The sequence below is a fragment of the Pelodiscus sinensis genome, chromosome 31, assembly GCF_052426305.1.
Source record: "Pelodiscus sinensis isolate ZL-2025 chromosome 31, ASM5242630v1, whole genome shotgun sequence".
Taxonomy (NCBI): domain Eukaryota; kingdom Metazoa; phylum Chordata; order Testudines; family Trionychidae; genus Pelodiscus; species Pelodiscus sinensis.
Window position 1 is genome coordinate 11,860,257 of NC_143082.1, and position 24,600 is coordinate 11,884,856.

At 46.7% G+C, this 24,600-nt stretch overlaps 2 protein-coding genes across 8 annotated transcripts in view; both read left to right on the forward strand.

The window, feature by feature from the left end:
* Positions 1 to 666: 666 nt before the first annotated feature.
* On the forward strand, positions 667 to 3,991 carry DNAJC22 (DnaJ heat shock protein family (Hsp40) member C22). The gene is made up of 3 exons (XM_006131173.5): positions 667 to 817; positions 1,280 to 2,242; positions 2,895 to 3,991. The coding sequence occupies exons 2-3, from the start codon at positions 1,403 to 1,405 to the stop codon at positions 3,072 to 3,074; spliced, it is 1,020 nt and encodes a 339-aa protein (XP_006131235.3). The 5' UTR covers positions 667 to 817; positions 1,280 to 1,402; the 3' UTR covers positions 3,075 to 3,991.
* A 1,229-nt stretch (positions 3,992 to 5,220) lies between these two features.
* SPATS2 (spermatogenesis associated serine rich 2) overlaps positions 5,221 to 24,600 on the forward strand; it is a 46,653-nt gene continuing 27,273 nt past the window's right edge. The window contains exons 1-3 of one of the 7 annotated variants that reach the window (XM_075901965.2): positions 5,249 to 5,467; positions 7,343 to 7,427; positions 16,463 to 16,744. In XM_075901965.2, coding sequence (XP_075758080.2) covers positions 16,720 to 16,744 — 25 coding nt within the window. In that variant the 5' untranslated portion in view covers positions 5,249 to 5,467; positions 7,343 to 7,427; positions 16,463 to 16,719. The other 6 variants (XM_006131175.5, XM_089774858.1, XM_075901964.2 and 3 more) reach the window with 6 other exon arrangements.

The window sequence follows — 24,600 nt, forward strand, 5'->3', positions numbered from 1 at the left end:
CCCTGCCCCCCCCCCCCCCCCGCCCAGTTCCCCGTTGCGCTCTCCTGCAGGCTTTGTGCAGAAACCTGGGAAGTGCCCGGCCCTGGCTAGAAGGGGAGCAGCTGGAGAGCAGTCGGGCTCCGACCTGGCTTCCCGCTAGAAGGCAGAGAGCTCCCTCTGCTGCTTCCCGGCGACAGCAGGGCCTGGGGATCCCACGGACCGGCGGGGCAGACGGTCCAGGAGCCGGGGGAGAACAACCCGGGCTTTGCAGCATGGGGGAACCCAATGGCGCCTCGACTGCCCCTTGGGGTTGGTGCAGAGCCCGGAGTACAAGGCCCTGCAAGACCCGGCCCAGGCTCAGGACCCCAGCATGGAAAATGTGGGCGGAGGGAGGAAACGACAGGCAGCCTGACTCCCACCCACCCGGGGCTCTGAAACAGCTGCTACATCCCACCCCACCAGAGCATGGGGGCTGGGGATCAGGCGGGCCCCGTGGCTCAGGGTCTGGGGCAGGACTGCAGTGAGAGCTGGCACCTAGGGAGAGGAGCAGGGGCAGGAGTCTCCTTCCTTCCACCAGACATTTCCAGCTGGCTTCAAGGAGACCCTCTTCCGTTCCCCAACGGAGCTGCGCCCCAGGGCTGCAGAGGCTGCTGGGAAAGCCGGTGCCCTTTAACCAGTGGATGTTGGTGCAGCCAGAATCCAGCCCCCTGAGTCAGCGCCTGGGCCCATGGGACATGGGCAAAGTCGAACACAGCAGGGGGAGCAAAGTCCTGCTGGCTCAGCCCCCATCCCCTTCCCGCAGCCTGCGTCCGGGGCCCCGCCAGGCATGTGCAGAGAGGTTTGTGCCGCAGGGTGGCTCTGGGATGAGGCTGGGGGTTGATGGGGGTGGGGTGGATTCTGCTCTGTCCCTGTTCTGGCCTTTGCAGGCACCGGGTGCTCCGTTCCAGCTCACCCTAGGCATCTCCACCCCCGCACTGTCCCCAGTCTCCCAGGGGCACATGGGGTGGAGAGAGACCTAGTCTGGGGATTGCGAATACTGGGGCCATGGGCATACCTGGTTGGGGGGCATCTCTAGTTCTTGTGGCGGGGGGGCAGCCGGCATGGGGAGAAGGAAGAGGGCAATCAGGGCCACTTGCCTGGCTTGGGAGACAGCCGACAGCACGGATCCATGGGGCCGTGCTCTGGGCCTGTCTCCCCTCTCAGCACCGGCATGGGGTGTGGTTATGCCACACCAGAGGAGGGATTTTTGGCCCCCAGCCCATGCCATGCAATGATCTATTTATCCTTCTCTCCTCTTCAGAGTGAACGGACAGCTAAAGTTCTCCCAGCAGCCAGCAGGGGGCATCCCAGCAGGATGATGCCCCGCCCCTCTAGTCCGGTATTGGAGCCTGTGTGAGCCAACGTCCACCCCACCCCCGCCAGGATGGCCAAAAGGCTCCTGGTGGCCTATGCCCTCTGGGCTCTGGGGGGCCCTGTCGGGCTGCACCACGTCTACCTGGGCCGGGACAGCCACGCTCTGCTGTGGATGCTCACGCTGGGGGGCCTCGGGATGGGCTGGCTCTGGGAGTTCTGGAAGCTCCCCGGCTGGGTGGCCCGAGCCAACGCCACCCAGGAGTCGCACCCTCGCAGCCCGGAGCCTCCGGCCCTCAGCCCTGTGCGCTTCTTCGGCCAGGTCCTGGTGGGGATCTACTTTGGTCTGGTGGCACTGATCGGCCTGTCCTCCCTGCCCGGCTTCGCCCTGCTGGCCCTGCCGCTGGCCGTGGGCCTGGGGGTGCATGTGGTGTCCAGCGTGGGAGAGCAGACCTCAGATCTCAAGAACACACTGACGGCAGCCTTCCTCACCTCCCCTGTCTTCTACGGCCGCGCCCTGGCCATCCTGCCTATCAGCCTGACTGCCAGCATCACTGCCCAGCAGTACCGGTGCTACAAGCCCCGCCGGGACACTGGAGAGACGCTGAGCGCCCGGCTGTACCGCCTGGGCCTGGCCTACCTGGCCTTCACCACCCCTCTGGCCTACTGTGCCTTCTGCAACACGGCTGCCACTGTCCACTACGTGGCCGACGCCATCGGTGCCCTCTTGGATTGGCTCAGTTTCTTCCCCTCCCTGGGCAGCTTTCTGGAGCAGCTCCTCCTTCTGCCCTACCGTGCGTGGAGGCTGCTGACGGATGGCACAGGCATCTGGGCCGGCTCCTTCCAGGAGTGGGAGAAAGTCTATGAGTTTGTGAAGAGCTTCCAGACTGAGCGGCAGCAGCTAGCATACAAGGTAGGCAGGCAGGGAGGGAATGGGTGTCCAGGAGGGGGACGTCAGGTCACTGCATGAGGGTGCACACTAGTGTAAATGTGGACAAAGGAGGTGGGTGAGAGGGAATGGGGGCTAGTGATTAGTGCAAGGTCTGGCGGGCCGGGACTCCTGGGTTCTATTCCTACCTGGAGAGGAGGGTTAGAGCAGCAGGAATAGCGGCACCAGAGCTTTGGGGATCCATCCCCCTCTGTTCTGCTTTCAATTTGGGACCTGATTGGGACTGAAAAGGCAGCAGCTTCCACTCTGGGTGGCATGGAGCTGCTTGGGGTAGGGATCTTTCAGCTCACACCTTCCAGGGGAAGCAAATGCAGGTGAGCAGAAGCGCTTAGATTCCCAAACTTTGGGGGCCATGCTGAGCTCAAGAGGCTGCAGGCTCACATGATCACCTCCTACAGGGGGACTCCTGCACTATTCAGCTCTGTGCCTTGACTGGGACACTGAACCAGCACTGCCATCCTTTGCCAAGGCACAGTCTTCAGGCAGGATGTGGTCCCTGGGTCTCCAGTGTCTCTAGCTCCCCTCCCAGCCCCCTAGAGGGAAGACCCCAGAGCTCAGAGACCTGATGCATCCTGCTCCCAGTCCAGTGGGGTCATTTCTCCTTACAACCTCTCAGGTTTTGGGTCTCCCGGATGGTGCCCCGGTGGAGGAAATTCACAAGAAGTACCGGGAGCTGGTGAAGCTTTGGCACCCGGATCACAACCGCCACCAGGTGGAGGAGGCCGAGAGACGGTTCATCGAGGTGCAGGCAGCCTATGAGAGCCTCATGCAGCCGAAGAAAGCCAAACCCACGTGATGGGCAGCAGCCTTTGTGCGGGAGACCACCTGCTGCCACACCCTCCCACTGTTTTTGCAATAGAGTCTTTCGAGAATTTTCCTGATTTCCCCTGCCCTGCTGCATGGTTCACAGAAGGGCATGAGAACCAGGAAGTGAAATTGACCAGGCCAGGTTTGCTCTCACAAGCAGAGTGAAATGCAAACCAGTGAGCCAGGTGCAAAGGAAACCGGCCTGGCTGAGTAGCAGTAACCTTGGAGTGGGGGGCAATATTTTTCAGATGTGATGTATTTCTGTGGTGTGATGGCTTCCCTTTCCATCCGGATGGTGCGGCAGGAACAGACAGGCCCCAAGCCTGGCACGTTGCATGGGGCAGCAAGAGAGAGGCTTTCATGGTGCACTCTCCCACCTCCTGCTTTCTAAGGAGGGGAGGGAGGTATGCTGCATATGGTAGTGGCTGCAGCACTGGTCTGGGGTCAGGAACATGGGTTCTAGTCCTTGCTCTGCTGGTGATCTTCCTGGCATGTCACTTGGTCCCTGTTTCTATCCCCCCACCCTGTGCCAGTCTTGGCTGTTTAGATGGAATGCTCTTCACGGCTGAGTTGCAGTGGTTTGTAACTGACCTGATCCCATGTGCACAAGCTTGATTTGCCACCCACTCTGGGCCCTTCTGAACTGTTCCAAGGGCCAGGGTCTGTGTGTAGCCAGCTTGCCCCACATGTGGCTGGGGCCTAACACCACCAATGTCCTATATCACTGATGACTGCCCTTGCACCAGACTTGGTGGTAGCCTGCAGGTTCTGCATTTTGCTGATGAGGCTGCTGCAGCCACTAAGAAGAGCAGGGACTGTCCTTTACCCTGTTTGTACAGCACTGAGCTCAGCTCTGGGGCCTACAGGCCGCCTGTCCTACCAATAAACTGTCAGTGTTGCACTTTGGGCTGAATGTGAGAACTGTACCTTGATATTTGACATCATTGCAATGCCAGGGGTGCCCAGTAGGTGTCGGCCTCAGGCTGCAGCTGAAAGACGAGAGCCAGAAATAAAACCCTAAGCTGGGCTAACTCGGCTCCAAGAAATAAAAGGGCAGCAGATCTGGAGCAGAAGGGAGGAGAGAGGGGCTTAGGGTGGCCTTTGTTGAAATGCTTCTAGGACAGGCTGAGCCAGCCACTGGGAAGTGCTGGTGGGGGGACGAAGCCTTTGGTTGCTGGATCACCGGTTCCAATTCAGCCGGGAAGGGCCTGCTGTTGTCCCGCTCTGATAGCTGCCAGGAGAACAAGGTGGGGCCCTGTGGGGGGGAATCTGGGCAGAATGTGGCACTGGGGAGGCTATTTGGGATGTGGGATCTTCGTGTTGGCAGAACAGAGACTTGAGAGCCAAAGCTCGCTGGAAAGAACCTGGATGGGAACCAGGATTTCTGCGTGGGATGCAGAGAGGAGTGGCCAGCAATCCCCGAGCCAAGGGCCCCGCATGGGAATAGGCACCGTGCATGGGACAGCGACCCTGAATGTGACCAGGGATCCTAGTGCGAGGGGCTCTTGAGTGGGTGGGATCCTGGAGGTGGGGAATCAGGGACCCCCAGAGGCCCCCAGGCCAGTGACCCTGCACAAGTGACTCCCAGAACCCCTCCAAACCAGGGAACCCAGAGGCCCCCCAGGCCAGTGACCCCAGAAGTCCCCTGGAGCTGCCCCGCTCCGGCTCCTCCACGCCCATGCTCCAGCCTTGGCACACCGGTGCTGAGGCCAGCTCCCAGCTTCGGCCCTTTCCGGAAGGAGCTCGGCTCTTTCCGCCAGACCAGCGATGGCGGCTTCGATGATTTCCGACTAGGCTCGGCTATCCGTTCTTCGGACTCGGCGATTGCCGGCGCGAGAAGGGGGCGGAGCCAGTCTCCCCTGGACACTGTGGGATTGGCCCTCAACCGCTCCTAGCCACGCCCCTTTTTCGGAGCGTCCTCGCTACCCGCATTGGCTCGCGCGCTCTACTCGCCCATTGGCTGCGGCGCGCAGGCGACTCCTCGAAGGAGACTCTTCTTGTCCTATTGGCCGGTGCGACTTGGTTCGACCTCTCGCCGCTCCTTATTGGCTGGCGGGGCGCGCCATCCCGTGCAGTCATTGGCTGGCTTCACTGTCCGCGCTCGGGGTTTCCGTCTCTAGCGCTCGCCATTGGCTGGCGGGAGGAGGCGGCTCCTGAGCTCTTTCCCGTTCGTTGGTTGGTTGGGCGGGCTCCATGGCTCTTGCCGGGGTCGGTGCGGGCCCCCGCCCCCCTTTTCCCCGGTGCCTGGCAGCGGCGGCCTGAGGAGACGGTGAGGGCGGCTGCGGCGTCCGGCCAGGGCCCGGCCCAGCCTCGGGCAAAGGGGCCGGCGGGGGCTGAAGGGAGCGGCCCGGCCCGGCCCGGCGAACGAGCCCCCCGCCCGCGGTGAGCCCGGGGGGAGGGGAAGCGAAGGGGCTGCATGAGGGGGGGAGGGGTCCGTGCCGGGGGGCGTGTGAATATTTGATGGGGCATCAGTGGGGGAGGGGCAATAAGTGGAAGATGGGCGGGGGAGGGGTAAGTATGAAGGGGGACGGAGGGGGAGGGGCTGGCAATGGGAGAGGGGGCAAGGGGAGAGGGGGAGGGGCTGGCAGTGGGAGAGGGGGCAGTGGGAGAGGGGGAGGGGCTGGCAGTGGGAGAGGGGGCAGTGGGAGAGGGGGGGTGGGGAGGGGCTGGGAGAGGGGGAGGGGCTGGGGGCTGGCAGTGGGAGGGAAGAGCAGTGTGGCAGGTACAGGAGTCGGTGAGGGCTAACGGGGGTGGGGTGGGGTACAATCAGGGGCAAAGCCGGGGCTAGGCATAGGGGTTGGTGAGAGCAGTGGAATTGTGATGGGGCCGAGGGCTGAGGGAGGAAGGGTGTGGGGCTGAGTAATTAAATAGTGAAAGTAGATGGAGGGGATGATAAGCGGGTGATGGGGGTGGTGCAGGGCTGATAGCAGCCTGAGATTGGGGAAAGAGATGGGGGGAATGTGGAAGGCTGGTTAGGCAGTGGGAAGAGGTGGGAGAAATGGTGGACAACTGATCAATGAGTAATGGAAACTGGGTGGATGGGAATTAACAGGAAGACGTACCGTGGCAGGGTGGGGAAATATAGAAGAGGACACTGGTGTCAACTGTGACAAGGGGCAAGGTCTTTAATATGTATGGCTTATCCTGCAAATTGTGCGTATATACAGCCAAGTGTCCTTGCCTACTCCCTGTCTGTATGTTACACCCACTTCTTACATCCTGGTCTGTAAATTGTTAAGGAGTAGAGGTGGTGCCTGATGTGATAGGACACCCACTCCCACTGGGTTCTGCAGGCGTTCCACTTGTACAAGTAACAAAATGATGGCTAGAAAGGAGGCAGCACTATGAAGAGAAAAATGGGGAGGACACTACTTGGAAACAGCAGGGTTTTGGCATGGTTTCCCTGACTTGCCAAACATTTAACACACAACATTTAATTAAGAATCTGCTGGGCAGCCATGGGGAAGCGAATGCTTTACAGGTCAGTCTAATATTTTACAGCCAGAGCTAAAAGTTGTTTTGGTTTTGGTTGAAAACTTCAACAAAATCAAAATGCTTGGTTTTTGTGTACATTTTCAGCTGAATTTTTTTTCAGTTTTCTGATGAAAAGTCAGAAAACTTACTTTCCCAATAAAATATTTTTTCGATGAAATATGTACTTTTCACTAAAATTGTTCTTGAGTCAAAGCCCAATTCTGACATTTCACTACTTCTAGTCAGCTTTTTGGAGGGGAGCATAGGACTCACTTTTCTCCAGTTTTGTTTTAGTATTCATGGAAATGAGGGATTGTGCTACTTTCCCTCTTGTCAATGTAGGTGAATCCTCACTTCCAGCACCCTGTTTAGTTCAAATCTTGTTCTTTCCTTAGCAGTCCTTCCAAATTGTGCAGTAGCTTTTTTGATTAGGCAAACCTCAATTTAAGGTTCATTCTTGTGATCTATTTCAGCCTAGGTTTTCCAGCATAAAAGCCTATATATTAATCCATTCTAAGCCTATTACTCTTGTATTCCTGACTATTCAGTATTCATGATCTATCTCTCAATAATGCAATTCAAAAACATTCACATCTTATTTTGATGTGTTATGCTAATTAGAGATGTGAAAGTGTAACTGTACACAGTTAACTGATGAGCCTGGGCTCCAGGGTTGTAAGCAAGTAGTCGATTACTCACATTCTCCCTCCACCTTGCTGCCTCTGAGAGAAAGGAACTTTCGATCTTAAAATTCATCTTTGGTTTGTTTTAACTGCTATTTAGAAGAGAGATCTTCTCAAAGACTGAACACCTTTGCCCCTTCTATTAAGGCAGGAGATCTCACAGCACACATCTTCTGAGACTTCTAGTAAGTTTTCTTTAATTTCTTCCATGAGTTTTTTTTTCTTCTGATTATTTCTTTTAAAAAGTTCAAATAACTTTTACAGATTATTTAAAAAGAATAGCTAAAAAAGACAACTCATTTTTAAAAAAACCAAACCCGTTGGTCACTTGAACAAAAATCTTATTTTTGTGTCTTTCAAACCCATAAAGTTATTTGAAAATAGTCATTGTGGTGTAACAAGTGAGAGAGAGAAACTCACATGTATGTGGGCAGGCAACCCCCGACTTGCGACATGATTGGTTCCCGGGGAAGCGTCACAAGTCGGATGTCGTATTTCGAAGCCTCATTGATGATAGGCACCGTGCACTGTCATAAATGCGGGTTTTTGGCCCCTTCCACACTTTAAAAAATAGTTGTAAGTGCAGGGGGTTCCTACTCAAGCGGTTGCAACTTGGAGGTTTCCTGTATATACACTGGGAGATTTACCCAGCATTGCTTGGGTCCTTAATTCATTTTTGGTTTTTTGGAAAATTAAATGGGGCTGGGGATGAGTATGCAAGCTTCAGCCCCCTCTGCCTTTCCTAAAGGGCACCTAGAGGGTGGAAGGCTTAGTCCTAGGGCTGTGCTGGATGCAGGATGGGTGGGTGATCTCAACCAGCTCTTTCACCTGCTTAGCGATTCTGTCTCATCTAGCTTTATGAGAGGCAGTCCCATTCCAGGCACATCCTGTTTTCCTGGCACAACCAAACCCTTACCTTGGTTTAAATTACGATAAGAGGAAGCTATATACTGAATTTGGTGGTCCTAGCTCTTACTGCTTAGAAGGAGTTTTTTAATGAACAGACAGACACACTGACACAGTTTCTCAAATATGTAGTAAATCAGTGGTTTTCAAACTATGGGTCGCAACCCAGTACTGTGTCGTGGAATGTCAGGCACTGAGTCTCATTGCTGCAGGGCAATCAGGTGACCGGTGAGGGGTGCTAAGCCTGGCTACCTGCCTGTCCTGGCACTGACCGCAGACTGCGCTGCGCCCCAGAAATGGCCAGCAGCAGGCCTAGCTCCTAGGTGGGGGATGGGGAGGAGACCGTACAAGGCTCCGCGCACTGCCCTTGCCCCATGCATTTGCTCTGCACTCCCATTGGATAGAAACCTGCTGCTGGCTGCTTCTGGGGTGCAGCATGGTCTGTGGTGCCAGGAGAGGCAGGAAGCTGCCTTAGCATCCCGGTTGCACCACAAACTGGAAACTGCTCAAGGTAAGCCCCTCCTGCCCCAACTCTGACACCCCCAAAGCTGGTGCCTCTTCCTACACTTCAGAGCGCTCACCCTCAGCCTCACTCTGGAGCCCACACTCTAGTCCAGTGATCACCAACCAGTAGCTCGGGATCTACTGGTAGATCTTGGAGCCTCTGACAGGTGATTCTGACTGGTTTGGCTAGGAGGTTATCAAATGCCAGTGCTTCAGCTGCCCCTTCCCCCACTGCTGCTCATCTCCTGCCCTTTACTTTGGAGCTGCCCCTCCCCTGGGGAGCCCCCTGCTTGCTGTGCAGGGGAGGGGAGGGAGAAGAGGGCACTGATGTCAAGGTGCACCCTTCCACTCTGTATCCTTTCTCCACAGAGCAGAGGGGGGGCACAACAGGGCTTAGGATGGAGTTTGCTGGCTGCTTTTGGGAGTGGTGCAGATCTGGGACAGGGGTGAGTCTGCCTTAGTTCCACTACACCACCACCCACGAGCCACCTGTGGTAAGCAGGACCCAACTGGAGCCAGCTCCAAACCCCTGCCCCAGTCATGAAGCCCCTCCTGCACCCCAAGCTCCTGCACTAGCCCTGAGCCCCCTGGAACCAAACTCCCTTACAGAGCCTGTGCCCTGAACCCGCTCCTACACCACAACCCCTTCCCCAGGTTCAGCTCAGAGCCCCTCTCACACTCCAAATCCCTTACAAGGATTAGGCCAGAGCCTGTACCCCAGCCCGCTGCGTCTGCCTGGTGAAAGTGAGTGAGACTGGAGGATGAAGTGAAGAGGGGCAGGACCTCAGAGAAGGGACAGGAAGGAGGTGGGTCGAGGGTGTTTGGGTTTGAGGAAGATCCTGGATTGCACTTAAATTCAAAAAGTGAAGGTTGTCTTAAAAAGTTTGGAGACCTCTGCTCTAGTCAAATTGTTAGGTCGTGGGCATCAACAATTTTCTTCCACTGGGTCATGAGGGAAAAAAGTGTGAAAACTGTTGCAGTAAATAATATGAACAAGCTACCTCTAAAGAACAAACAATTCATGTCCATTATTACTTTTTGGGGCACCCTCCTGAAGTTTATTTAATGCTTGCAAAGTGCTTTGAGATCTCTAATGGAAGACTTCATAGAATGCAGAGTTTAGGAATTTTTGCAATAGGGAAGTAAGAATTTGATGAACCAATAGTGGTGGCAGTGGACTTAAACATGGCCCAAAACACCTGACAGAGTGCACCTAGCTGCAGTCCAAAGTATGCCTTAAAGTTTCACAGCTGGTTGTAAGAGACACTAAAATATCATTGGGACAAGAATATCCTTCTTCTTTCCCTCTCTGTTTTCTATTCCAATAGGGCCCTGGATACTTCTGCTAGTCTCTGCTCCTTTTACTCAGCTCCTCCTTATCTGTTGTCTCCTTTTTTCACATGAATATGCAAAGTTTTTGTCGCACTCTGATTTGGCCCTTTTATTTTTCTGGACAATTTCAGATGGTTGCAGGCCCATGCAAAATGGCTGTTAGAGCATGAGAGGTTCTCTTTCAGTACAGGGCCTAATAATGCTGTCTGTGGTACACATGCCTCCCTTGTAATGAAACAGTTGAAGACCAGCGTACTCAGCACTTTGCACCTGTATAAACACTTTGCAACAGACGTGAATTATCCCCACATTACAGTAGGCACGTGGAAGTGAAGTGAAGTGAAGTTACATAACACATCAGTGACAATGCTGGAATTAGGATTTGTGAGTTCTTAGTCACTAGATTGCAACAATTTTTTTAAAACAATGAAAGTCTTCTAAGAACAATCCTACACAAGATGGAGTTCGTTCACTTTCCTATTGATAAAACACCATATAACGCTATTTACTAGTAGTCATGAGTAATGTGGTCTCCTGAAATGTATGGAAAAGCAAAATGATTGTCTCTTGCTTTTTACCTCTGTGTACACTGCATCTTCATGTGCGCACGCGTGTTTTGTGCAACAAATAATCGATGAGGTGCAGTGAGTTCTAAGCCATGTTTGCATATTCTAAAACTAGATTGTGAAAGGTATGTGTGTTCTAGAATATCTATGCAGAGGACAAGCTAAGCATAATGCTTTCATTGCAAGAACAGTACAGGTGTGGATTTAAGGAGACTATAGATAGACATCTCTGTGTTTAAATATTCCATTCATTTAATTAATCAGAGCAAGTCTTCAATATGGGGAAATCCTGAATAAAAGTTCGAATGGGTTAGAAAATTAATGTTTTGTAAGGATTAAAAAGATTCTTTTTTACAAAATGAGTTTGCTGTCATTTTGGGGTCTTCAAACTATTTGAAGGCTTCAATATCTGAGATATAGGTGAGAGGATTATTCTAGGAGGGGGTGGGTGAGATTCTGTGGCCTGTACGGTGCAGGGGGTCAGACTAGATGATCATAATGGCCCCTTCTGACCTTAAAGTCTATGAGTCCTAGAAATAGCAAAATATTAGTCTGGAGTAGGGGGAAGAAAGCTGCTTTATGCTATCAGAGATTCCCTTAGGGCCAATGGTATTGGAGACACTTTCAGACCTCTGCTCAGAAAACCAAGTTGTACACAGTGTGTAAACATTCCCGTCTACCCCTTCCCTTCTCATGTCAAGTTATTAGCACTGTATATTAAATGTGCATTTGTCCTCAGATAAGCGTTTGAAACGGATTGTATAGATTCAAAATCCGTTCCTGTCATACTTTTCTAATAGCTTTTACCACTGTATGGCATATTCATGGGCTCTGGACTCACTCTTGGCTTGAAGTAGTTTCCATCACCTGTAGGGTTTACAGCTTAGTTCAGTGGCTCTCAGCACCTCCATTGTTCCAGCATCCCTGGGCATCCTCAGTTCCCTCTTCTGACAGAAGGTACCAAAGCCAACCTGCTGTTATGCAAATATTCAATTTAGGCTCACTAGCCTGTGAACCAGGTTTAAATCTGCTCTGGAGGAGAAAAGCTAAAAGTCTTCAAAGAGGAGTGATGGAGGGTTGTGTCAAGCTTTAATGATGCTGACAGTTGGAATTCTATGGCTTAATTGGATTTTGCTTAAAGAGCAAGTGTCCTTCCAGAGATCCAGTGCAGGCTGACAAAGTGAATGCTTTCCGCTGTGAAGCAGGGGGGTTTGCCAGACACAACAATAATTAAAAAAAAAAAAGTTAATTTTTTTTGTGTTCTTAATTATTCTTGGTATTCCTATGCCTAGCCAGGTATATGAAACCTGTGACTGCTCTAAGTATTCGTGTGGTAAGACACAATACAATATTTTGTTGGATTGTTAGGTTAATTTGGTGGCACTTCTGGTAGATGGTATTTACCTGGTCTTTAATTCAGTATTTAGGCCTATGCCTTACAAAGGCAGGGTGCATAATATTTTGGATAAACATGGTTTGATGCCTCTGCTGATTGTAGTCACCCTGGTATCTTGGCAATAGTTTCTTTTTTAGAATGATTATAAATTGCAAATGGAAAGATTTATCCTAGTGAAATGGTATTGTGTGCAGAATCGCAAAGACTTTCTGTGTGCTTGATCAACAAGATTAAAATAGCTTGGTAAGGGACTACTTTACTCAAAAGCCAATTAGCCAGATGCTGCCGTACAACACGAACTATGTTAAGTTCAAGAGACAAAAAACACTAGTTTGAAATATCAGCATGAAAATGGTAAAAATCCTTTTTAAGCAGCAGATTTGTTCTTTAGGCTTCGGGATAGCAGCAGCAGAAGCAATTTTTGTAGCTTATTTAATAGATAACCCAGGCAAAGCTTTCACTGGGTAGATAACTTATTCTCCTGGCAAACATTAGATAGCTAGTGAGCTTAAATATTGACTAATTGTCAATTCTAGGCTATTATCTTAATATTCTTAAAACAGACTATGGATAAATATATATTTTTAAGTTGGTACTTCCTAGGAATGTTAAATTTAGATTAATCGAATAATCGGTGCAATTTGCATCGGCTATTCAATTAGTTGATAAGGTCTCCTCAGCCTTTAAGTGTAGCAACAGCCCCCAGGCTGTTGCTACATTTCAAAGGTGAAAGCACTGCAGGGAGTAGGGGTCAGTGGGGGACTCAAGCAGTCCCCCGCTGACCCCGGGCTCCATGCAGTGCTGCGGCTTTGAAACTCTGCAGAGGCCCCATGTCAGGCTCCATGCGGCATTTCAAAGCGGCAGACCCTGGACTCCACGCCTCTTTTCTGATAGAGGCAGCAAGCGGGGGGGAAAGCGACTAGTCGACTAGCGTGTTGACTATCCGATATATATTTGCTTATCGGATAGTCGATTAGTTGACTAGTCGTTCACATACCTAGTACTTCCTACAATAAAAGCACAATGATTGAAAATATTTTCTTGCTCATTTTGTTACTCCATTTGGAAAACATTGTGAACTTTGTTTTTAAGTTCTAAATTTCAATCTGCTTTAGAAACACTAATTTTTTCCTTTTTACATCTTATTTTATGTAATCTACTAAGTGACTGCACAGCTCTGGGAGTAGCTTAATTGCTGCACTGCCAGAAAAAGAAGCACAAATTATTGTTTTTTCTTTATAGATTCCACATAATCTGTGGGTTTAAATGTAATTGTGGAGTTGTTTAAAATCCAACAAATCAAATATTTGTTTTCAAGTTGTTTCTTTACTGTTTTTAAAAGGTTAATATTTGTTTTTGTATCCATTTTATTGATGTATACCATACAATATGCGAGACATTAGTGATATCTTTTCTGACCAAATACACTATCTTTTGCAATTTTTTAAAAACTTACAATACCCTTCCGTTATTTTAAAGAGATGCTTCCTCTAAAATAAGTTATTTATCTAAGCCTTTCATCTAACAACCATGTTGCAGTTTCTCTGCTGGTCAGTTATTTACAAAGCATCTGGTTGTGAACATTGCACAGCTTCGTGGAACTGGGTGTTAACATAAGATGAAGTTGTGTCTGTCTTTCCAAGCTATGTTTCCACCCTGGCCATTTCAGATGATAATATCCTATTGATTCCATCCTTAAGCATTACACGGCAGGCCTTTATATTCTCATCAGATTTGTCAGGGCCTATATTACTTAAGTAATGGATCAAAGGATCATTTCTGTTCTTTACCAAGCCTGACAATAACTTAGAATTGCTGGTAAATGCCTTTGTTTTTACCAATACTAAATTGCTGCAGTTATTTTAATGTACTCTTTGAAATGAAGATATTGTATAACTTACCTTAGGGTTGAAGAGGTTTAACTTTTGCAAAAGGGCTTTGAGATTCTCAGATAAAAGGTATTAATGAAGAGCAATACATCAGACTAGTTAAACGTATTGCTGCTATGTTTTGTCTGGATGAGGCATCTCTCTAGCTTATTTACTATCCAAGAATTTGCATTCACAGAAAATCCGTAGTCAAAAGTACTGCTTTTATTGAGGTTAAGGCAATCCCATAAAACAAAGGAATTCAGTTAAAGGGACAGTCAGATGCAGTGGCGGATGAGCTGTTGGGCCCGTGCCCTGGACCCCCAGAAAAATGGGAACCCCATCACCCTGACCCGCACCAGCTGGGGAGCCAAGTCAGGGTGCAGGGATTGTCCTGCTCCTCTCATCTGGTGCTTCTGCCAAGATGTTGGGTAGAAGTGCTGGGATTTGCTCCACTTTGCCTGCCTGCTCTGGTCTTTTCCAGGGGGCGGGAGAAACCCCTGCACCCCGACCCTGCTCTCTGGCAGTGCTAGCCGTGTGGGCTAGGGCAGGCCTCTGCCTCCTGACACAGCTCCCTGCCAGGAGCACTGGGGGGAAGCAGAGGGCACCCCCACACACGCTTGCTGAGGGCCCCACAAACCCCTAATTTGCCCTTGGTCCAGTGTTGCAGATAAAATGTTGTCTGTATTTAAAATTGCCTATATACTTTCACACAGTGCTCTGAATCACAGAAGTTGTTTTGTTTTCCAAAAAGTAAATGTTGCATCAGACCTTACATTATACTTACGCTTCTGAAAGATTGTAAGAAAAGTAGACTTCTCACTCCCATTTCTGTGATCACAGGTGTGTGCACATGCCGCATTCCTTCTCCTGAACAAGCATTATCTTGAAGTCCACAGGAATTAGGTTCTAGCATTTCTAACAGCAGGATTCCTGTATCATTTACAGGGTACTGGCAGGAAGCAGGCAGAAGGGTGGGGAAATGAAACTTATTCATATGCCTATCATCCAGAACACATCTGTTTTGAGCATTGAGGGTGTTTCTGCAAGCTGTGATTTTTCTGAAGGTCCTGGCAATAGGAAAAAGTTGAGCTGATTTTCTAGTTCTAGCTAGATATTGGAGACTTAGTCCTTCACTAAATTTCCTGGCTTCTGCGGCCTCTCATTTTATTTTCTGAATTTCATTTGACACACCACAAGTTTAATGGGTGGCATGCGCCTCAAGGCACTAAAACCTAACCGGTTGTGTTATTTAATTCCAAGAGCCGAAGGCAGCAAGACAGGAGTTTATGTTCCTACCTTTCCTCCAAGAGTTTTCCGATAGGTAAAAAGGCTCTCTTAGGCATGCAGCTTTCAAAACACACTGAGCTTTTCTGTATTCTTGTCTCTCAGAGCTTTTGTTCTCATGGTTGTAAAATTATATTTGGGTTCTGGGACTAGAAAAGAAACATATTTTGGCCACTTATGTAGTTTAGCTTGGAAAGTTTTAATGTACAGCAAATACGCCATTTGTAAATCAAATGCATCTGCTAATGTGCAGTTGGCCAATGTTATTAGTTTCTTGTATCCTGTTAGTGTTGCTGCATTCCCTAGATGTGTAAACCATATCCTGGGAATGCCTTTAGAATATGGGCCTAAGCAGGGGTTTATTGTTGCCTCTTAATTATGCCTCAAGTAAAGTGGATACAGTTTTTTTTCTTTTTAAACAATGTACTAGGAACTGTAACTTCATGCTCAAGAATGTACTGATTCTAGGAATGTAGATGGTTTTTTCAGACACTTCTCATGCCTTTGGTTTTCGTTTTTTAGAAACACAATTTAAATCGCCACTTTTTGAGGTTTTTACATTTCCTTCTCAATGTGGCTCTAAGATTTTAGTAGGCCAGATTGTTCAGTGCAGCTGTGCCAATTTACAATGGCAAAGAATTCCTTATTAGTCTTTTTTGTTTGTTTTGTACCTTGTTGTTTTGTTTCACCTGTCATGTTTGACGGTGGTGACTGCTATCAACGCTCCTGCACTAATTAATGGAACAGAGAACAATTACATACATGACTTCTTCAGTTCCTCACCTTAAGAAAATGCAATGCAAAGAGAGAACTGTTCCTCATTTAGTCAGTTTCTGTCATAGTCTTTGCTGGAATAAACTAGCAGAAAGGTATGGGTGTGGTAAGAGACAAAACAAAGCAAGGTAATTTTCTATGCTCAAACTGAACATGCTATAGTATTAAGAATGAAACTTCTGCTACATTTTACTGTCTGATAAATACATTTGGCCTCTTAGTCCCTTGCATAATGATCCCTGCATACAGAAATTTAATTCTCATGTTAGTGTCTGTTTAGACAGCTGTTTTTATAACGGGTCATAAATTGGCTGCGGTGCTTTTGTGCATCAGTAAAATGGTCTTGTAAAGGCTACACTGAGTGAATTCCAGAACTGCAAGATGCTGACATGCAATCTTTAGGCGTCTTGCTGCTTTATGTTTACACTTTTTTTTCTGAGAGCTTTTTAATGCCCTTTAAGCAATAAAGTAAATTTTGTTTTTAAAATGCATTGCCCAGAAGAGCCCAGGAACCTGTGAGTTCTTGGGCAGACATGGCTAATACAGCAATTTTCTAACTTATTTCCTTTCTTGGTTTTTACTTTCAGAATCTGTGAAAAGGACAATGTGAGCTGCTGCCTTCAGGCGTCCTGATAAGTTGGTGTTGAGAGGAAGCAGTTAGTGCCTTGCTGTTCAGTCAGCAGAATTTCTGAGGATCCTAGCTCCTGTTTGCCATCCCAACCAAATATTTGCCATTTCCTGTTTGAAACGAGACGACTCGTGAATTGCAGCTGTCAGCCATATTTTTCAAGGGAGAGGACTACCTTTTCCTCGTATAACTGACCATAACAACAAATACGCAGGGATGTCTAAGAAACAAAATCAGAAAGGTAAGAATGTATGTCAATGAGGCATGCATGGGGCAGGCTGGATTGTGCTTCGGTTCATGTGGTTATTGGTCCTGAAGCATTCACTTTCGAAAAACTTTGACAGCTTTGGAGGATACATGTCCTCCCTGTCTCCTTGCAAATCTGATAACCTAACTTGTCAGCTTGTTCACTACTTTCATGGACTCCATATATTTTATGCTTTTGTCTTGCTTCCATTAAAACTTCAGTTGTTAATCCAGATAGCATATGATTCCAGGCAATTCCAGGGCAGTGTGATTGTTGCTTGGTTTTTGGAAATAAGATCAGAGAGTTGGCTTGATAGTTATGATCTTCTAGAGCCAAAATAATCTCTTGTGCGGACACCCAAGAGCATTAATGCAAAACACTGTTTTGCTGTTGCATGTGTGTGATTGAATAGCTGTCAGAAGTACACATTGGACTTGATGAAGTTATGAGTGTTCTCTGATTCTTTAGCATTTTGTATGATTATTCTTTCACTCTGAAAGTGATTACCAAGGTTGCTTCCTTTCAAAAGGTGTGTGGTGCCTTTGTCTTGTGCTCTGTGTGCAGTTAAAATACTTGTGAAAACTGACTCCATATGCATAAAAACATCTCAAAGTAAAAGGGGTGCTGTCAAGTTGGAATCTAGTACTTAAATATTAAAATTCATCTCAGGTAAACCACCTTCCTTCAAGTTGTCCTGCCAGTTTTTGTCTTTAAAATTGCTGCCCTCTTTTTGAAATGTTTCTCTTTTCTTGCTCTGTGAAAGACAGCAGAGAAATGGTGGGAATGACTAGCTACAGCATGCTGTCAAATGTGCAAAGTAAACAAGCTGAAATCCTAGAGAAACGTAACTTTCTCTCTAATATTTCAGTCATAACTATCTTAGGCTCTGATCCTGCAGTGAGATGCACACAGGCTAATCTCGTAGGGTCCGTCTGCATGCATAACATTGCAGGAACAGGATCTTCTGTATACAAGTAAAGATGTTTTGACAGAGGTTTGATTTATTTATTTTTAAGTTGAATGACCCTTCCAATATTTCTCTTTTCCAGCTTCTTTCATAAATGGTTAGACCAAATTCTAGTCTCAAGTTTTTGTCCATGTTAAAGGTTCTGGGTTGGTGACACAAGACCACAGTTTATTCTCTCCAAAGGAGTAGCAATGACCGTTCAAGTTTTCTCGTACTGCCATTGTAAAACCCTTTCCCCTTTGCCCTAGGGATCACTTCTAGCAGTGGTAAAGTAGGTTGGTCTCCATACCAAAATCCAGGGACTAGGCTAGATGTCCTAAGAATGTATAGGTGATTTTTTTTTTCCTGAACCTACTAATTAGAATTCCACGTGGATTCAGTCATTGTGGTTTGTAGCTGTGGGCAGTTTGAAACCACCTAATTGTTTTATAGGCATTGAACAGATGCCAGATGGTGCATGAGACCACCTTTTGGTCACCCCTTCCCTGAACTAGATTCAAACCAGAAACCATTTAAATATGTGTTTGACATGGGATCCAAAAGTATAATAAACATTTGGGCATTTTTACAGCTGATACTTGTCCACTATTCCTGAAAGACTTTCTACCTGGCTGTGGCTCCAAAGTTCATGATTTGCTCTCAGATTCTGGCTTACATACCAAGCTTAATCCTACTGCATTTTCCCATCCTGACTGGACTCCTCTTGTTGCCAGCTGCTAGAGTGCAATCACAGATGCGGACCACCCTATGAAAAAAGTTTGACAACTTCTGTACTCGGCCTAAATGTTAATTCTAAATTACACGATTTTTCCAGGGTGTATTAAATGCTAATACCGCCTTAATTAGGATCCCGTTAGTAGCCGCTGCTGTAATGTCTGGAAAGAGGTACCACAACGGAATAGTGAGTAACAGCTCATTTAAAATGATTAGCCCATTGCCATTCTGTGACAGGATTTGTTTGTATCACAGAGATCAGAGGTCACTAAAAAATAGTAACCACTCGCGGGAAAGTCAACCCTTTACAAAGATATTGAAATGAGTTGGTGAGGTGCTGGTGGTCTGGATGGTTGTTTTTGTTTTTTACCTTGTAATGGATTTTTACACCATTTCAACAGTGAATGAAAAAATAAACTGCTGCTGTTCTTCTTTTGACTTGGTCACTAGCCTAGGTTGCCCCTCACTGCCCTGGTGTGTTGGACACAACAATCCCATGACACACCGTCTTGCACTTTGCAATGTCTAGAGTAGCTGTGAACCGAGAGAAATAGCTTTACAGTATTATGTATATGCCCTTTTTGACCTGCCAGTCATATCTGCCCCTCCAGGTGATGCAAAAATAGGGTTTTGTAGCCTATGTTTGATGTGGCTGTTGCACTCTGTAATAGCCGCAAAATGTACGCAAGCGTGTTTCGTTCACAAACCACAGAAATATGCAAATAGCCATTTGGTTCAGCTTCACACCCAGCTGTCCACACTTGATAGTCTCACATCCTGTGTTCCAAAGGATAGGGTACTTCTAGCACCTGACGTTGCCGTGGGCACTTCCAGAGCGGAAAAGTTTTCAGTCTATACATGTACCTGTTGTTCTAAACTATTCTATGTTGCTAGATCCTTTTCTTTTAAATTAGCACCTCTTTTTTTAGACTCCTCTATTGTAACTGCTTTTAAGTAGCTTTATTCCAGATATTAACGATTCCTGGTGGAAATAAACTTCCTCCTTTTATTTCTTTTCTCTCTCGTCTTTGCTTTCCTTGGTGTTCTACCTCTGTATTGTAACAAGTACACTGCTGAGGCCATCTTTTAATGTACAGGACCTGCAGTAACAGTTAATTGTTGAGACTGTTGGTGGATGCACTGAGAGTCGTTTTACAATTAAGTGTGTGACAAGTTTTTGTATGTAAGCCTTGTGGATACTCTTCAGCCTTTTTTTAACAGCAGTCCTTGTGATTTGAATCTTAGTCGGTTTTCTGAACAGTTAAGGAAATTGGTCAAGGAATTTTGCGTGGACAGCGACTCTTTCTCAAACCTTTTGCAAACTGCTGTTTCAGAAAGAGAATGGTTATAACTCAAATGGCTCGAACAGTAGCACTTCCAAATATTGTTACGTAAACAGTTACAAACTTTGGGTAAAGACTTTCCAAAATGCCTGCTGCCCATCTTTAAAAGTGATTTAGACACTGAAGAATCGCCACTGACTCTGTGCGATTTAGGCTCAAGTGCCCTAGTCACTTAAAAATTAAATATAGGCTCCTGAAGGCTCTTGACAAATTTACCTCTTATCTTTGAAACATCCTGTCTGTTAATTTTCTGAGTATTTATTTTGAACCAATTCATCTGCTGCCATAGTCATTTAATCAATGAACATTTTAATGTGAATGGATTTCACAGTGGAAGCTTTCTAACTGAAGAAAGGAATTCTTGTTCTCAGAGGATTTTCCTGGGAGTTTTTACATTGGGGTGGGCAAAATGTGGCCCGTGGCCTGAATGCGGCATGCCAAAGCTTCAGATCTGGCCCACCATGATCCTCTGAGCCACCAATGTTCCATATCCCAGCGGGACTGGCTCTGTGCCTGCCATGTCTCACATGCTGCTCCCGCCCCCAGCCAATCGTCACAGCTTCTATTGGTGGCAGAGACACACAGGCTGGTCCTAGCAGCCAGCTGCTTTTGAGAGATGTGTGGGGTGCAGCAGGCAGGGAGCCTGCCTCAGGAGCTGACATGGGTAAGTGCCTCCCAGCCAAAGCCTGCCCCTGGCACCCCACACTCTCCCCGCACCCCAACTCCCTGCCCCAGGTCACACTTCAAACCTTCTGAACCCCCTCTGTATCCCTGTCCCAAGTCAAAATCTTCTTGTGCATCCAATCCCCCATAGACCCTACACCTCAATCCCCTACCCCAGGTCACAACCCCCTCCGTCACCCAAATTTTCTCCCAGACTGCACACCTGCTCCTGCACCCCAGTCCACTTCCTGAGCTCCCTTCTGCAGCCAAGCTCCATCCCAAACTCCACGTCCCTTCCAGAGAAAAGTGTGGCCCATGACCACTTACCAAATTCTTCACGTTTCCCTTTCCCCCTCTTCCCTCCCCCCCGATAAAAAAATTATTGCCCACTCCTGTTCTACATTGAAATGGTCTTCTGTCAGAAGGATCTGATCTGTACGTCAGGATTTAGCTATGCAAGGATTTTGAGAGAGGTTTGTAATACTGCATAAGTTAATCCTGGATAATTTTTAAAATGCTGTTGCAAAATGATAGACATTCAGGGGCTGAAATACTGAGTCATGAATGATTTGACTGCTAAATTTCACTGCCAGCAACAACATGGTACAATTAAATTGATGAACAAACTTGGAGAAAAAAATGCATCTGGAGATAGCAGTGGGGAATTAACCTAGCTAGATGGGGGGAGCTTGCTTGGGGAAACCTATAAGGGAGCATTAAGGGTAAGGAAAGTAGTTATCTGTGAGAAACTTTAATTGTGGGAGCCTGCAGGTCCCTTGCTGAATGGGGGAAGCATGTTTCAGTTGCCTGTTTGAGGTGCCCCAGCTGGGTTTGCAGCAGGAGGCCATATGGGAGCCTACAGAGGAGTATTTGAGGTTTACTAAGTGCTACAGAGGAGTAAAGGATCCATGAACATAAATGTGGACAGCAAACAAGGACACGGGGTCAGTAGAGGTTTGCACCAGGATTGACTTCTCAGTCATATTTTTAATTGGTTTGTTTTATAGCCTTAACTTAGTCAACAGATATTTTAACTGCTTTATTTAAAAAAAAAAAAAGTGTAGTTAAAGACTATTTTTATTCTTGGATATTTTTATGTTTCTTTTCACTGAAAAAAGCCACCTGTGCTTTGTAACAGCCTGAGTGAGAACTATTGAAAGATTTGTCAGAGGAGCTGTAACTATTTTTAATAAGGCAGCAGTTTTGAAACCAAATCATGGGTCCATCTGTTTCTCTTCATTGAAGCACCAGAGACTAGAATTTTTCTCTGAACTGTCGAGAAGGATATTTTTGAAGTCTTTTGAAAGTCTGCATGCAAAGTATTGGCATATATTCGCTTTATACCTTTTGCATATTGCTGCATTAATTATTTTTTATTTAAAGATATGTACTGCGAAGAAACCACAGCACTCTAATCCAGTCATATAATCCCCATTTGAAATGTGACTACTTGACTCCAGAGGTAGGACTGTGTCTGGGTTTTATGGTATGTTTCATTTAAACTTGTGACTAACTTATTCCCTGTGGAACTGCATAGAGATTCAAAGGAAAGATGCTCTCAGTGGTGCTGTCTGAGTAAATATTTTGCGTAGTTTGGTTCTGCTGATTCATTGCAGCCTGAAATAATAGCCTCCTTCTCTGTATAGTCAAACTCTTTCCTTCACCTTCATTTTCCAGCCTGCTCCTGCTAATGCACATTACCCTGCTGTTTCCTGTTGGGTTGGGAGTAAAGAGAAATGCAGGCTGCTGCTTGGTATGAGCGCCAAAGGCAGACGTGTCATTAAACTGCTGTACTCTGGAAAGCGTTTAAGTACAGTTTATGCAGGAAATTGACACCCTATTATGGGGGTCTCCTATTAATTTTTTCTTGGTGACCTTCATCAGCAATGCTTTACAATTTATAAATCAAGATCACTTTTTAAACTGCTCATTTTGTAATTTGAACTTCTGATCAGAATACTTCAGCAGAGTGCTTTCTGCCTGTAACATAGTCAGTAGCTCTTCAACTCAGAACTTTCGCAAGGGGCAAAAGTTTTCAACGTTTTCTTCCAGCATTGATCGGAGTAAAAACTTGGCTTGTAAGTAATCAGTGAATTTGACTCAAGGAGATGCTGCCTGGAGGGGACTTGTAGTAAGAAGTTGCTGGATATGTTGATACTCCAGTACACTGAATGTTATGGTATAAATAGCATTGTCTTTAAATAGCTGGAAATGTGCTGTTGTAATTTAATTTGCTGTCATTTTCCAGATGCAGATGGGAAGTACGTGGAATAAAGTAAAAATTCTGCAGTTTAGATTGATTGATTGATTTTCTTAGGCTTCTGCCAGGTTTTTCTATTTTTCTTGCTGTGTTACTTTCTAATTCAAACTGATGTGCAGGATTTGGGTTAAAATTGCCAGCTGTGACTTACTGTCACCTGTGAGTTGTAGAATAGTGATAGAAATATAGTTGTGTTAGTCTGGTGTAGCTGAAACAAAAAACAGGACTATGTAGCACTTTAAAGACTAACAAGATGGTTTATTAGGTGATGAGCTTTCATGGGCCAGACCCACTTCCTCAGATCAAATAGTGGAAGAAAATTGTCACAACCATATATACCAAAGGATACAATTAAAAAAAAATGAACACACGTGAAAAGTACAAATCAAATTTCAGAACAGAAGAGGGGTGGGAGGGGGGAAAGGTAAATGTCTGTGAGTTAATGATATTAGAGGTGATAATTGGGGAAGCTATTTTTGTAATGGGTAAGTTGTAGTGAGCCAGGGACTGCTAAACTGAATCAGGAGGTAATAACTGGATGAGTAATTAGAGATGTTTCAAAATGGTCCCCACCTGTCTCCTGGAAAGTGCTGTGCTCTTAAGAGCACTGTCTTCATACCATCAGCTTTTCCTTCCTCTTCTGGGTGTTTTGCCTTGTCAGGTTGAAGTGACTGGCTTGAGAGTCGAAGTACCTCAGCTATCCACTGTGGCTGAACATTGTACATGCTCTTGCAACACTAATTGGTGTACAGAAATGCTGTACCCTGCCCTTTGTAGCTGGATTATTGGAAAGGGGACATGACACTTTTTAAAAATATATTTCTAGTGCTGTTCTCTTCCATGGCCATGTGTCCGTTCACTGGGAGTGCAGCCTGCTGATCGATTCTGTGGCTATCTCACAGGTGTCAAAACTCGAGGCACCTAAAGGTCAAATTTAATCTGCTCCCATGTGAAGGAATCTTTTAATCCCAACACATGGGTTTCACTGTGGTAGAGAGTACAAGACTGTCAGTGAGAGGTTTTTAATTAAAATTTGATAAGCTGAGAACCATCATAGCCAATTACTCTTATTTCTGACTGTATAGAGGCTGTATCCGACTTGGAGATGTATTACAAATGTTTAAAGAAAGTACTCAAGGAATAGAAATGATATTTCTGTCTAGACAGACTCCTTGTGTGCAGCTGCCACTTACCCTCTGCACCGCCCCTCCCCCCTGTCTGCGCGCCCCCCACCCCACCCCGTCGGTTGACAATACAGTGACATAACAACTGGGCCCTTGTGCTGTTAAAAGTAACTTCCATAGAAACAGGTTGAGGCTTCAAGCCTTGATTTCTTTATATAAGCAGACGACACTCAAGCGATTTGAGGCAGCAGGAGTAATTTGATACAGATTTTTAACCAAATCCCATTTTAGTGTTTTTATTTGTGTGAATAGGGAGTGTGTGGGGGTGTGTGAAAAAGATGTTCTTCCCCAGAGACCACGATGAAATGCACAAATTGCCATTTAAGAGCAAAAATCATGCAAGAGCCTGAAATGCCTTGGTTAAGCTATGTTTTATAAACCTAATACATACACAGTCTTGGTAAAGTATGAATGTTTATTCTGATGCTGTATTATTGGTGATGGCGGTGGGGGGCTGGGAGCAAGGACCTTGCTTGTGATTATAGCAACAACAGACAGTTATGTAGATTCTAGTCCCAACTGTGCCTTTGACTTGCTGTGTAACTTTGGGGAAGGCATCTCACATCTGTGACTCCAGTCCCCATTCTGTAAAATGGAAACAATACTTCTACCAAGGAGGGAAGCACAGCAAGATACTAAAATTCACAAACAATTATAAATATGAAATACAACAAATTTCATATCTTTTAAAAATAGATTTGTCACATTGTGCATTCCTA